The 14,962-nt window shown below is 43.7% G+C and overlaps 2 protein-coding genes across 4 annotated transcripts; both read left to right on the forward strand.

Moving 5' to 3' along the window:
* The first annotated feature begins 127 nt into the window (after positions 1–127).
* LOC147258606 (DEP domain-containing protein 7-like) lies at positions 128–7,012 on the forward strand. 2 transcript variants are annotated; one of them, XM_086207737.1, is made up of 13 exons: positions 128–329; positions 528–713; positions 825–966; positions 1,074–1,154; positions 1,286–1,461; positions 2,144–2,345; positions 2,491–2,636; positions 2,831–2,968; positions 3,292–3,434; positions 4,628–4,753; positions 5,936–6,011; positions 6,603–6,757; positions 6,864–7,012. In XM_086207737.1, the coding sequence occupies exons 1-13, from the start codon at positions 263–265 to the stop codon at positions 6,873–6,875; spliced, it is 1,650 nt and encodes a 549-aa protein (XP_086063863.1). In that variant the 5' UTR covers positions 128–262; the 3' UTR covers positions 6,876–7,012. The 2 variants fall into 2 exon arrangements, with proteins under 2 accessions (XP_086063863.1, XP_086063862.1); XM_086207736.1 differs by having other exon boundaries at positions 6,603–7,012.
* Positions 7,013–7,988: 976 nt separating this feature from the next.
* Positions 7,989–13,045, forward strand: tcp11l1 (t-complex 11, testis-specific-like 1). 2 transcript variants are annotated; one of them, XM_086208548.1, is made up of 10 exons: positions 7,989–8,070; positions 8,303–8,452; positions 8,717–8,849; positions 8,933–9,053; positions 9,443–9,663; positions 9,911–10,047; positions 10,225–10,394; positions 10,477–10,658; positions 11,759–11,931; positions 12,059–13,045. In XM_086208548.1, the coding sequence occupies exons 2-10, from the start codon at positions 8,311–8,313 to the stop codon at positions 12,280–12,282; spliced, it is 1,503 nt and encodes a 500-aa protein (XP_086064674.1). In that variant the 5' UTR covers positions 7,989–8,070; positions 8,303–8,310; the 3' UTR covers positions 12,283–13,045. The 2 variants fall into 2 exon arrangements, with proteins under 2 accessions (XP_086064674.1, XP_086064673.1); XM_086208547.1 differs by lacking the exon at positions 7,989–8,070 and having other exon boundaries at positions 8,107–8,452.
* The last annotated feature ends 1,917 nt before the right edge of the window (positions 13,046–14,962 follow it).

A 14,962-nucleotide genomic window follows, 5' to 3' on the forward strand; every position in this document is an offset into this window, starting at 1 on the left:
ATTCAAATCCAAAAAAAAAAATCATACCTTGTAGCTTTATTTCAACATGGAAGGTATTTTAGCATGAAGAAGAGACGGTAGGGCGGCGTGTGTCCCGTGTGGCTGAGCGACTGGTGCCATCTAGCGGTTACATGTAGGAGCTACATAACTACTCTGGTCATGAGCGTGTGACGGGGAGGCGGCGTGGTCGTTCTAACCTTTTTGAATCCCAGCACCTGCGACAAACTAACTCAGGGCTTCCTCAGCTGTTTTGCAGAGGAACATGGCTTCCATTAAGGAAAGAGCTGCAGCGTTGAATCTGGCTGAGAAGTTGCGCGTGCGTTCTCCAGGTAAATCTGATCAACAAGCGTTTTTAATAAAGTCCCTGCAGCGCGTGCAGGCGTAATCCGGCTATCTGTATGGGATTTTAAAAGTCTTTTGTCTTTGTGTAACCCACCCTTCTCCTGTAAACATGAATGGTAAAACATTAAGTTCAGTGACTGAGTTTGATTGCCATGATGGATCATGTGTCTCTGGGCCTGTGTCAGCTCATGGTGAAGCCAGCAAACCGGTCCAGTCGTCCTCCTGGTGCAGTGGCCTAATCTCCCACCTCAGGTTCTCTTTGAAAGTGAGGCGTCACAGAATCCACCTAAAGTCCCACAATGACTGCTTCCTGGGCTCAGAAGCCGCAGATGTGGTGGCAGAGCACATGAACGGTGTCCAGGCCTTCGAGGGTGTGTGTTTGCTGAGTGTATCACATTTTCAAATCTTATTGGGTAGACTTGTTCTTACTATATTTTCATCTGAAGACATGCATAGTAATTTCTGTTTTATTCAAATTAAAGGTGCGTCTGCATCTCGAGACAAAGTGGTGTGGGTGTGCCAGGCTCTGCTGGACTATAATGTGTTTGAGGCAGTGGGAACCAAAGTGTTTGGCAAAGACAGGAAGGCGGATGTGTTTCAGGACAGCAAGAGTGCTCTTTACAGGTTAGAGACGCATTATTCTGCTCACTTTCACTGTCATGTCTTAAAAAATTCTTTAGCTGTGGTTCACTCTGTTGGACTTTTATTCATCTTTTTAAATGTCCACACAGGTTTGCAAACACTTCCTCAGTTGATGAGTCTGAGTTGCTGAGAAGATTCCAGAAAATCTTCTCTAGTGCTTCCTCGGACAGGTATGAGGTTTCTATCATCTCATAGATGGAAGCACCATTTTTATCAAATACGCAATCTAATGTAACAACACCCAAAACGACCTTTTAAAAAGCAGCATCAACACCTCGCTCTTACACTGTTTTGTTTTCAGGCAGAGATGTCCGACTTGGTCACATGATCTGATGTCCAACCCAGTCAAAGTCATTCAACCCTCCATAACAGTCAACCAGCCAGACACTCCAGTCAGTGCCAGTCTGTCACTGGAGACCATGGTGGACAGTCTGAGTCCCACCAGAGTGCAGACGGACTCTTCTTTGCCACAATCGTGTAAGATGGTTTTTATCTAATACATTTTGTAAACAGGACTCTTTTTTTTTTTCATAATGTGACACTCAGGGTCTTTGGGGGTCAAACTCTTCCAAAAAAAAAGGGGCACCAGAGGCCTCCTATGATTTGCAAAAACAAATTTTCATCCTTGGACTAGTTATCGTCACCCTCTTCCTGATATTATTTTCAAAGCTTTGCTCACAGTGACTAAAAAAGCCCAAAAGTAACAAGCCAAGTTTGTCTGCAGTTATTTATTTCAGGATTTTCCGAGTTTGAAATGGTGGGCCTCCCTTTGCACAAAGCTTGAAATAAGGTGGCATCTTTGCATTTCATATAGTTTCATTTCTGGTCGCCTACAAAGGATCATTTATGTTTTTGATCCCACAGACAGAGAACTGTTCTGCCAAGATAGTCTAATATTGCCATTTTACATAACTTCACAGTAAAAATACATGCAAATGGTCTGTCCTGAGTCTTTTATTAATTTCTAACTCCGATAAAGTAGTAAACCCCCCGCAATTCTACTGTAGTTCTTTAACTAAATCACATTTCTGATATTCTTCAACATCCTTTTGATAAACATCATGATATGACATCCTCCTCTTTTCTTGAGCCCCCTTGGGGAGGCCCGTCTCACTCTTTAAAATCACATGATTCATTTATTAATTGCTTCTGCCTCCAGTGTCCAATGAGGTGTGGAAGGAGCAAACTCTTCTCAGGCTGCTAAACATAGTGGAGCTCCCCCTACTGGAAGGGGTGCTCCAGTGCAGTCAGATGCCATCCTCTTCCCCTCCCTTGACCCCGCTGGCACATAGGAATCCTGATCTCATCTACAGTAGCAACCACCTGGACAGACAGATCCTCAAGGCCTTCAGGGACTCTCAGTATGTTGCCCCACTCACAGATTTTCCTTTAGTTTAAACTGCTATTGGTTTAAACAGGTAGTTGCTTTTGACTCTGTATCACAGTGTGATTTTAATTTAATTTAAAAAGTTTCCATGTCCATGTTTTTCTCATTTTCTGTTGCAGGGAAGATAAGTGGCTCTGTGCAGCTCTGGACTGTCTGGACTTCCTCCCTGACCAGCCTGTGGTAAATCTGAGCAGAGAGCTTCCTTACTGTTTCCCTCAAGATCAGCAGGGCAGTGAGCCAACTGATAGAAGCATCCCAGATTCAGGCAAGTACTAGCTGGAGCATCCATGGCGGTGGAAGCTGTTTGAGCTTTTGTTAGGATTTGATGCAGTGCAGCCTTGTTCTGTATTATGAGTTGGTATTCATGTTGAGATTTTGTGTTGGACAAAAAATGTATACAGCTTTCTTGTGTTTATGATATAGACATCAAGCAATATTAATGTTCATCTCTGGCTCCAGCTGATAACCAAAGAGGTGTAGCAGAGTGTAAGCAGCTGCTGTATGGGACACTGGTCAAACACTACAGCAGCACAGACAGACCACCTCTGCTTCCCAATCACATGACCGACATCTACACAGCCATCATTGACTTGCTGGGTAGGAACAAGTATAAAGCCCCTTTTCCACTGCCCTGAAAACCTGCTAACTTCTGGATTTTGTCTTCAACTGGAAAGGGTTGGATGACCTTGCAGTAGACACTGGTATCTCTCATTTTCGGCAGTAATCTGCATTCATTTAAACACAAAGCATGAAATGTGACCCATTTCCAGTATAATTCTGAGGCTTTTTCCACAAGTATTTGCAGTGGAGAGAGTTTATATGTGTGCCCTTGCCCTCTATCAATGTATCAACAATATTGTCTGAACAACCCTCTGTCTGTTGTTACTGAATTCCATGTCTCTCTATTCTTCACCTCCCAGTGAATGCTAAACTGGGCACAGCTCTTGAAGCTCTGCAGCTGTGTTTGAAGCTGCTGCCACCCAGTTGCAGAGAAGAGCTGCGCAGACTACTTGTCTTCATGGCTCTAGCAGCTGATGCACAAGGAATACAACTGGAAAAGGAGGTGAGAGCTGATGACTCTGTAGTATCATCTTCCAACTGGTGTTCCCCAAGGCTCCGTTGTGGGACTCTTGTATTATGTGCTTCAAATTTCTGCAATCATCACCAGAGGATTTTCCTCCCATATAAGCACAAGTAATGAGTCTATAAATGGATGCCAAAATGATTTAAAGATAAAACAGATAATTGCTGTGGGAGAAAAACAAGAATGATTAAACATCATTGCTACGTTACATCGATAACGTGGTCGATCAGATAGAGCTGACTGAACTGAAGCCAGTGTATATAATATTTCGGTTTGCTGCCACAAATATCAGCTTATCATGAGGAATTGAGTGTTTATTGGGACCTGAGTATTTTTTGTGTTGTGCTTTTTCGTGATCACCAATAATTGGAAAGGCTTTCAATTTGTGTCCACCTTCTATCTTTCTCTCTGATTGCATCTTTGTTTTAGCCTAAGGGATATAGCATTACCCTGACCTCATGCTATCATTTTCACTTCTCCATGGATTCTGCTGTGGCCCCAAAGGGCTGTCATGTGCTTCATGCCGAGCAATTCAGTAAATCTGCATGTATTTTTAGCTGAGAAAAACCCTTTGGGTGACACACAGCCTCTAAAGGACACAAAGAGATTATTCAACCAAGACTCAAGCCTGTACACTGATCCACTAAGAGTCAAGATTCAAAAAAGTCTCATTGAATCTGATTTCGGGGGACTTGGAGGCACAGTCGATTAATGATGTGACAGTAAATGATTGTTAGGGGACTGAGTAATAAAAATAAATTACCGCCCAATTTCTTGTAGATATCAGGATCCTTTATTTTGAAGTCCCAGATTAATAAAGGGGTGATAAGATATCCACTTTAATGTAATTGTCTCAATTCAACTTCTATTTCTCCTTTTGAATTCAGAATGTTTCTTTATATATACTGTATATGCCGTAAGATATTTCAGTCTTCCTTCTTTCATAAAACCTTTGGTATATGATTTCTTGTGATGAAAGCCACAGGATACTGAGCTAGGCTTTTTGGTCTGTCAGTCAGACACACAATTGTAGTGATGGCCCTCCTTGACACTAACCTCCCCTCTTCCTCTCCCATCCCAGAGTAACACTGTCTGCACAGATAAACTTGTTTTATCTGGCCGTTGTGTTTTTTCCTTTATTTGCTGTAAAGAATGTGCTGTCAAATCTGCAGATGGAGAACAGATTGGCAGTGAAGAGGTCTTTCTCCCGGGCGATCCTCCACAGCAAGGCTCTCTCCAAAGAGAAGGAGGACCTGATGGTGGTCTTCATGCTCAGCAACATTGAGGAGATCTTCAAGGTAATAAAATGCAGTCAGAATACATTATACTCTTGCTGGCCTTGGATTTTTACTTTGACTTAAGTTATGAGACTCTATCATTTAGCTTTGCAATTGTTTTAAGCATTTTTTTTAAAGCAACAGAATCCGAGTTGATAATTTTTGTCAAACCTTAGAAACACTAAATAAATGTCCATCCATTTTCTACTGCTTATCCTGTTAAGGGTCACGGGGGGCTGGAGCCTATCCCAGCAGCTTTCAGGCGAGAGGTGGGGTTCACCCTGGACAGGTCACCAGTCCATCACAGGACCAACACATAGAGACAGACAACCATTCACACTCACAGTCACACCTACGGTCAATTTAGAGTATCAATCAGCCTCGTCCCCTCTTGATGTCTTTGGACTGAGGGAGGAAGCTGGAGTACCAGAGAGAACCCACACAGGAACAGGGAGAACATGCAGACTCACACAGAAAGATCCTGTGCTGGAGCCGGGACTCGAACCTGGAACCTTCTTGCTGTGAAGCGGAAGTGCAGACCACTGCGCCACATCCATTTTTTCAACATTCATATTTCATTTTATTATTTTGTGTTTCATATTCATCGTAAATATAAAGCCCCAGGTTAGGATAACCCAGCGGGTCAAAGCCTGCATTTATTGGCTAATCTAATTAAATTTAGACTATTTAATCAGAACCTAAATTCCCAGTCTTTTTTCTTTTTTCTTTTTTTTTACACACAAATAGGAAAGAGGTTTGTTCTTGTTCACCCACCAATCACTAAATTGGTTCATCGACTGAAAAGGTGGTCTCCAGCAAGAACCAAAACAATTTTTTTTTCCTTGTGGGAGCCATTACAACGTGTAATTATTAAACAGCTCCATTGTGCATTTTGCCACGTCCTCCTCGATCACAATGGTTTCACTCAAAACTTTGGTATAAACAGGCTGCTTGGCACCAACCTCAAAGAATCCTGAAAATAACCGTTGCAAGAACTTGTTCCCCACTTATTGGTGGAAAAGGGGCACGCACTGGTGCTGTGGCTTGTTGTTGTGTAAACAAATTGCTCAATTTGAGTTGCCAAATGCTTTTTGGAAATGCTGTTGTCGCAACCTCTAAGGGTTTGTACAGAAAGGACAATTGAGAAACCATTGCCTGTTTCCAATGCGTTTGTCCATCTATACTTTCTCTTGTTTTCCTCAGATACCAGGAGCTCTGCACAAAGTGGTTAGTGAGAAGTTGGCCAGCCTTGCTCAGGGGAAGCAGCCTGATGTGACTGGTAAATGTTTGTTGGAGTGGTTCTCCAACAGCAGCATCCAACACAAGACAACTTGATAACAGGCAGCAGTCTTCTGTATATACTAGAACATCACTGCAGCTGGACTGGGATGTCCATTTCTATCTTAGATCGCCTGCCATCTCGGTGTGTGGTGCAGCTGCACAGCTGCAGGTTTCATTCCAACATGGAGTGGAAAACAATCACCTGAACACAACTGGTTCATGTTAGCGCGATGACGTTTTTATTGCCTGGAAACAAAACACAAGTTTACATGTCTGCGCTTGTGGAATTTGATTCAGTAAACTTGGCTTCCACGGCTCGTTGAGGCCTCATGTGCCTTTGGTACTTTTGCAAACATGATATAATCACTTTAATCTGCTGAAATATAACTTTGATCTTTTCGTTTTGTTGCAGCACAACCATGAATGTAATTACAGACATTTGCCTGAAGTGAATAACAAAATTTCGCACGTTGTTTTAGTGTAGGTCCCCTTGCCATTAGTCCCAGTTGTTACCTCTTTGCAAAGGAAAGTTCTTGAGTATAGAGGCATATGGCGCTCCCTCCCCTTTAACCCCTTGTTCTCTCTTCAGGTTGTCAGCTGTCCAGCCCGACTCATGCTGACTCTGCAAAGACCACCACCAACCAGGAGCTCTGGGCTTTGCTAAACAGTATCCACCTGGACCCCAAGATCTCAACCAAAGTGAGAAAGCGCCTACTGGGGCAGTTTTCCCAAGCCCACCCGGAGGTATTTCACAAGTACTTTGGTGAATCTGCAGTTGGTATACTGTAGATGTGTGCAGCAGTGGTGTATCTGCCATTTGCCTAACTGGTACATTGTGGGGATGTTGCAGAGAGGCGAATGAGCTGAAAAGAAACTGTGGTGGTCAATCATGTTAAGAAGATATGTAAAAGCATAGTATATACTTGAAGCATGTCTTTGTTAAAATGGGTTTATTTTCTTTTTTGAACAAAATCTGAATAAATAGTTGATATCCTTGTGTGTGTTCTGTTTGGTTCAATTTAGGTGTTTTTAATGGGTGTGATGTTTTAATTAAAAACAAAAGGAACACAATTCAAATATTGTTTAGACATTGATAATGTATTTTTTTTTTATCTAGATTTTGACCTCTTAGGCTCAGTTCATCATTTAACCATGGTTATATCCAAGCAATCCTGCATTTCAAAGGTATATCGCAAATGTGCAGCTAGTAAAATGAACCTGTCATTTGTGGAACATGTTTTGATCAATTTTGAGCTAGACGTTTATCAATCACATCACCGACTTGTAGTAAAAGATGAAATTCTACATGGAGTACATTTTTAGAGTCGTATTATAAGTGACGTATAAACCAAACGTGAAAACATAGGAGGCCCTTTCAACAGCTGCTATTTTAGTCACGTTATTGTAGGGTAAACGGGTGTAACTGATGACCTTATGGTCCTGGTCCAGGGCCCTGCTATTGTTCATGCAGTCTCACCAGAAGTGACTGTCACTCTCAACAGAGCGGGAGCATACTGAGTCATCCTGCAATGACCTGTCAGAACAGCAGCCGTGTTCTGGGCCTGTTCAACTTCTCGCAGGGTTTTTACATCGCCGTCATGTGTTATGCGTCATCAGTTGGGACCTGGGAAAAAAACCAACAAACCTGAAAAGCTTCTGAAAATGACGTCAGTGGACACAATTCTAGACATTTCCACGTCTGTGACGCTGCTAATGTAGAGCAATAACAAGCGCAACCCACAGAGGCTGCGAGTGTCGCGCGGAGGGGGCTCGAACATTACGTCATTTTAGCCCCACCCAATTCAGGAAGAGTCTGGCTGTTAGCGGTGAAGAGGTGGCTGCGGCACAAACCATCCGGAGTTTTCTGGCATGAAACAAAGCTTCGCTAGTGTTTAAGACGGTTTGTGGTGGAGTGGAGGAGAAGTCAGAGTGGCGGGGTTATGAGGGAGCAGCGGAGGCTTTGTTGTTGTTGACAGGGGGGAGGGGGGGCCGTGATCTGATTCGAGCTAACGGTTCCTAAGTTGGGCTCTTGTGTCCTCGGGGCTGTCGACTGTAAGGTCAGTAACATCAGCACTCATACTAGTAACGACCACGAAGACTAGGAGCTTTGTTGTGTTTACGCCTGTCGTGTTCACCCCCTCGGGTTTAGCTGGCACACCCCTCTGCCCCGTCTCATTCCTCCTCCCTGTCTGTACTGCGACCCCAACGTCATGAAAATCTAGTTTAGCTTTAAATTTAAAAAAAAAAAACATATGTCGCATAAAATTACCAGGAGTTGCTGCATTACAGAGCTCATCATGCCGAAAGAGGGAGATCACCACGAGGGGGGAGGAGACAAGGAGACAGAGGAGGAGAGGATGCAGGGCGCTTCTGAGCAGGCAGCGAGGAAGAGGGTCCGAGCAAATACTCCGAGCCCACACAGAGGGAACACTCCTCAAGGTGAGAAATAGAAGGGAACCCCACCTGATCAAACACTTGTTTACTCTTATTTGACATTCAGTGTGTGTGTGTGTGTGTGTGTCTGAATGCATTCCTTCTTATTCATGCTCATGTTTATAAATTGGATTAGAATGCAACATATCCACTGATAGCAGGGCCTTAAAGGCTAATAGTTGTGCGTGTGTCTGCTGTTAGATCCATTTCACCATTTTTACTCAACAGTATGAAAGTTAAACCTGTAGTCTGATTGCTCCTCCCTCATAGCCAGCCCACCCAGATTTGTCTCAGTGGAGGAGCTGATGGAGACGGCGAAAGGAGTCACCAACATGGCTTTGGCCCATGAAATCATGATCAACAAGGACTTTCAAGTCAAACCAACAGAGCTTCCGGAAGGAAGGTGAGACCTGGTTTAGATTTATCGTCTTGGAGTGTGTCCTCTTTAGTCATTGAGGTGACTGTCCTCTCTGTGTCCCCTCACAGTTTGGAGCGCAGAGTCAAGGAGATCATGCAGAAAGCATTCTGGGATTGTTTGGAGGCTCAGTTAAAGGAGGATCCGCCCGTGTACGGTCATGCCATCAAGCTGCTGGCTGAGGTCAAAGAGGTGAGGCGGGTTATTTAATTCAGGAAATAAACAGCCAACCAAAAACTTCAGCGAGCTTCATACATGTGTTCCTATTTTAGCTGCCCACCTTCTCACTTCAGACATGATCCAGGGGGTGTGGGAAAAAATGTGTGAATCCAGCAAACTTTTAGCGCAGTTTTATGAAGCAGCAGCGGAGAACATCCTTACCTACAACTGTCTGACCAACTTGGTGCGGTGGGAGGTGGAGGACCCCGTGCTTGTATGGATGTCATTACTAGTTCTTCTCCAGGGATTTCCAGTCATTTATGTTGATTTGGCCATAAAGTATGGAGTTTTTAATCAATTGACCCTTGTTCAGGCTTCTCTACATTCATTCTGTCTTTGTCCTGTCAATCATTTCTCTCCAGACCCTGCTGTCCTTCTTGCTGCCGGGTCACGGTCGTTTGCGATCCTGTATCGAAGAGGTTCTGGACGTGCCTCTCATCCAGCAGCAGGCCGAGAAAGGAGCTCTTGACATCGGCCGACTGTCTCAGTTCATTGTCGCGATGATGGGCTCGCTGTGCGCCCCCTGCAGGGACGAGGACATTCATAAACTGAAGGAGATTACTGATATTGTGCCTCTGCTCAAGTAGGCCAGAAGAGTATTATAAGTTGTGAATGTTCTGTCCTTAGTTTATTTTTAGATAATTTAATTGAATTTCTCTCCATTTGTCTGCTGAAATCAGCTTGTTCTGGAGATGTTATCCAAAATATAATATGAGGAGTAAATAAGTTACACTCCTGTTGACTTTTGACTTGTCATGTCAGCTGTACTGTACATTTCTAGAGCTTTCATCACATGCTCCACTCTCTTCCTCTGTCACCCTTCCTTTAAGGGCCATATTCTCAGTGTTGGACCTGATGAAGGTGGACATGGCTAACTTTGCCCTGAACAGCATCAGGCCTCATCTGATGCAGCAGTCAGTTGAGTATGAGAGGAACAAGTTCCAGGAGTTCCTGGAGAAACAACCCAGTAAGAAAGTCGTCCTCTTATCGGTCTCTCAGCTAGCAAATCTGCTTTGTTAGCTTGTTTCAGCTAATCACAATGGTGATTGTGTTATATGTTGAACCTGCAGCTACAGGGGTCATCAAAGCCTGTTACTTGTCTGGAAACTCTTTAAAGAATGATATTATCCTGATTCTTTTCCAGATGCCTTAGACTATACTGAGAAGTGGCTCGAGGACACAGTGAAATGCTTGAAGGAATCTTCGTCTAGTGCTGCTGCCTCATCTGGTCCTTCACTTCTCCCCCGTAACGTCCATAATCACGCCTACCTGCGCCTGCTGAGGTGGGACCACACTTCAGACCCTTTCCCTGAGGTAAACACCCTCCCTCCCCAGGCCTGTCGTTGGGATGTTTTAGGGGTAATGACTTTGGTCTGTAACTGTGTCCTGTCTCCAGACGGTGTTGATGGATCAGGTCAGGTTCCAGGAGATGCAGCAGGAGGCGGGGCAGTTGGTTCTGCTCTCATCTCTGCTCCTCATTGTCTACACTACAACTGGGGAGGCCATCTCAGGCCTGCCAGGCCTAATGGAGACTCTTAAAAACACTGTTAATGTCCTGCTTGCTGACATGCACGCACCGTGAGTATGAACACTTCAGTTGCTAATAGTTTTGTTTAAATTTACATGAGATGCCCGATTATACACTCTGCCTCCTTGTGATCAAGCTATTGGGGCAGAGTAGAGAGGGAGTAGAGGAGCGAATATGAGGGGACATGCTTTTATTCCTTTAACTGAGAGACACACGGGTTAATACTTTTGATTTGGATGATTACACCACTACCCTGTTTAGTTCATGCTGAGGCTGTTCTCCATTTCGGTGCGGTTCGTTGAGGCAGGTGTGAACTCAGCGGTTGTACATGGGTGCACGCCATAAACAAGCCAAGACCTTGTTGAAGACATGATTTTGGTGCACTGCCAAAGCAGCTGTGGTGTGGTACGATTGGAGTGAGAACTACCAGTGTACTTTGTTAGCTTGAGTCTGAACAGCGCTTGTTACCAGGTCACGACATCACAGCATCCAAACCTCAGCAGTTTGTGTTGAAGAAAAAAAATAGAAGGTAATCAATTTATATTTTCAAATTATGCAGTAGTCCAAAACACTGGACCTTCTCCCTGTATTCTACTCTCCTGCTCCGCCCCAGACATAACTGACCTATCAGCATGGGTAGATGTCCTTTTGGGCTGTTCAGTGACACAAATCCTATTATTGCACCTGTCAGCTTTAAGCTAATGGTCTTAATTATTTTTAAGGGTGCTAGAATAGGTATGTTTCAATAATCTATGGTTAAAATGAACTGGTACAACTGGTTTGTCACTTTGATGAACCCAAAGTCAAACACCATCTATTTCTGCAGCTCCTCTCTACTTTGTGGTTTATTTTTTTTAGCGTTTTGGTTTTCCAACTGGTAAACTTAGATGTCACGGACCTTGGATCCCAGCACAGCCTGAAGCTATTTGCCTGTGTGTAAGAAAACCCCTGAAAACTTGACTGTGAGCTGCCTCATAGCCACTATTGTTAGAGGACAGATGGGGACGACAGCGTAGCGATTAGCATCTAACTCTGTTGTTAGCTCCACTTCTGCCATAGGCAAATAGGTGATATGTCTGCATGGTTTTAGTCAATCCCAGATGTTGATGCAAATGACAAACAGTACAGGTCTATGTCTTCTTGTTTTCAGGTCTTTTAATCTACAGGAGGCCTTAGCGACCATCGCAGAGAAACTGACCATTGAGCTGAGTCAGTGCTTAAGCCAGCATGGGTATTCCACATTATCTGCTGATCAAAAGAACACTCTGAAGGGGCAAATCTCCGCCACCATCCAACCAGATAACACAGTCCGCAAGCTGATGGGTACGTGACACCTATCATGATCTTTTCAAGGGGCAGGAGCGCAGCTATGGTTGCATGTTGTGGTTGACTCTCCTCTCCTCTCCTCTCCTCTCCTCTCCTCTCCTCTCCTCTCCTCTCCTCTCCTCAGACTCTCGGGTTCAGACCTACCTCCTGGCTTCCCTGGAGTCCAGTCAACATAAGACTCCTCCTCCTCTGCCAGGAGGTCTGGCACCAGTCAGCAAGGAGCTGAAAGAACTCGCTGTTCGCTTCAGTCGCCTCGTCAACTTCAATAAGCTGGTCTTCTCCCCTTTCTACCAAAGCATCCTCCAGAAGATCGTGTCATCGGTGGAGTGTGTCAGCACGGAGACGTAAACACTACGAGAGAGTGATGTGGAGAGTGGTCTGTGCTTTTTAGTAATGTCCCCTCACTGCTAACGGTTAGGTTCTAGAACTGAGGAAGCGGATCAGTATTCAGAGGCTAAATCCAGCTCCCCCAGAGTGTGCACCTCAAACAAACATAATTTAAAAAGGCTCGCTACCATCTCAGTTGCACAAACTCGCAGTGTTGCTTTTGTGATCAGAGCTCAGGCCTCATAACTGCTATCAGTTGATAAATGTACGATACCTGTGTATTAGCACTACTACTAGTCAAATACAGTGACATCATTACACTCCTCGCATTTGTATCTACAAGACCTGCATGAGGGCAGGAACTAACTACAGTATATTATCACCAAACCTCTAATCTTAATTATGAAATAGCTACTGACAGATTGAGTAAATAGGATCAACTATTTGGGCTTGTATTCCTAAACAGGGAAACAATTTTCAGTGTGCTGACGATGATTATGGATACTTCCAAAGCTCAGGAGTAAAAGTTTTTGATTAGTTCTTGACTGCAAAAATGATATGTGTATTTTTACGATGACCTCATACTAGAAAATCAGCAGGAAACACATCCACACATTCTCTGAGGGGAGAGATATTCGATGGTACTCATGTGCTACTGCATTAAAAACTGGTACAAATCTTTTTTTTTTTTTTTTTGGACGCAGACACACACTATTCGCACATATGACAACTACGACATGTTCATAGTTGTGACTGTATTTCTTTAAAAAAAAACAAAACAAAACCCAATTTCCCCTAATAAGTTAACAAGTACAGCTCCAGCACGGGATCTTTCTGTGTGGAGTCTCCATGTTCTCCCTGTTCCTGTGTGGGTTCTCTCTGGTACTCCAGCTTCCTCCCACAGTCCAAAGTCATCAAGAGGGGACGAGGCTGATTGATACTCTAAATTGACCGTAGGTGTGACTGTGAGTGTGGATGGTTGTCTGTCTCTATGTGTTGGCCCTGTGATAGGCTCCAGCCCCCGCCCTGCGACCTTTACTCAGGATAAGCGGAAGAAAAAAGATGAATGGAAGTTAACAAGTATAGATGCTTTGGAAATTGGACCTGAGTCCATGTTGGTGCGAAGACAGTGTGTGTATTATTATACACAGTAGGCCTGGGCGATGTGGACTAAAAATGAAATTTCAGAGTTTTTCACAAAGATTTGATTCATGATTTTTTTTTTAAAAGAAAACAATAGTTCTAAGGACAGAGAGAACTAAAAAAATGTTCTGCTTTTATTGGATCAAAAACTTAACTAACCACTGCATATATGGGTACCATATCTTTAGCGATGTGCAAAGCGACCGCTTCAGTGATTGCACTCCATCGCACCCCTTTCTTATCATACGTGGTCCCGAGTGAGCTGTTTCTTCTTTGGGAGTTTGTTGATTATAGCGATCTTGTCCCCCTCGCAAAGAGAGGCATTTCTCCCACTCGGCTGGATGCCTCTGTTTTAGATGCTGAAATAAGTTCGTTGTGCTGCTGCCTTTTGTTGCAATGGGCTTCAGACAAACTTTGCAGCGTGCAGTCACTTGTTCAACGTCTGTCACTGCAAACCCAAACCAGTTCCAAACCACTGACGACACAATTCCTTTCTCAGAAACAAACTTCTCTCTCTCTCGTTAGCCATGTTGCTGCCATGCACAGGAAACTAGTGGGAGGGGTGAGGGAAAATTTGTGAAAGCTCTTGGAGGACAAAAGATGCGCCATAGCAAGAAGAGTAAAAACTCGGAATTTTTTATTTTTGAATCGTCCGCAACAAAAAAAAAACTTGAATTAATCGATGCATCGCCCAGGCTTAACACACAGTACAACACTTAGCAACAAACCGCAGCAAATTCGTCTGTAACTCTCAGCATCCATTTATTTAGTTTTAAAGTTAATCTAAGTGACAAGCGAATGCAAATGGACTCCTGTACAATTTTCTGATAAAGGACTGAAACATCTCATCTCATTAAACGATTTGTCCCAAATTCTCTGGGTAACCTTAGCACGTGTAGCAGCATTTAAAAAAGTGTTTCCTGCATTTTCTTCCTACTGTCTAATAAAAATGGCAGCTATCCATAACTCTCCAATAAACCCTTCCTATTTTTTACTCTTATTTATTATTTCTTTGGTATTGCAAACCTGCAAAACACACAAATTATTGGATTGAGCTTGTTCAGAACATCTCTCTCCCCACAGAATGTTGTGGTTTCTTTCTAACTGGTTTGGGCACCCAGAACTCTCCTGAATTTTGTAGGCGAGAGGCCTTTTTAGCTTCAGAACGTTGATTGCAGCAGGACCGAGTATTTGCTTTGTTGATTTCCTTTCCAATTTGCACAATGTGTAAATGTTAATGTTGTTAATCTACTTATTTCAGTTCTTTTTGTGTCGGACACAGATTACTGGTTGATACAGAGATAGGGATGTACATGCAGATGTACACAGTGCTTAATATTCATATATTCCTTTTCACTTCTGTTCTTGGCCTGTGCGTGTGTGAGCGCGCATGTGTGTGTATGTGCGCGCCATATACCCACCTTCATTGGGAAAATGGACATCCTCTTGTTTTTAGTGGACTTCCTGTGGGGATTGCTGCCCCCCCATCAGAACCCACTGTATACAACCCTTCTAGAGTCAATTTCATTTCCCCAGCGCTCTCTTTTCCACTGATAGT

This window comes from Aulostomus chinensis, chromosome 7 (assembly GCF_037954235.1).
Source record: "Aulostomus chinensis isolate RoL2024-O1b breed Wild chromosome 7, RoL_Achi_v1.0, whole genome shotgun sequence".
Taxonomy (NCBI): Eukaryota; Metazoa; Chordata; class Actinopteri; order Syngnathiformes; family Aulostomidae; genus Aulostomus; species Aulostomus chinensis.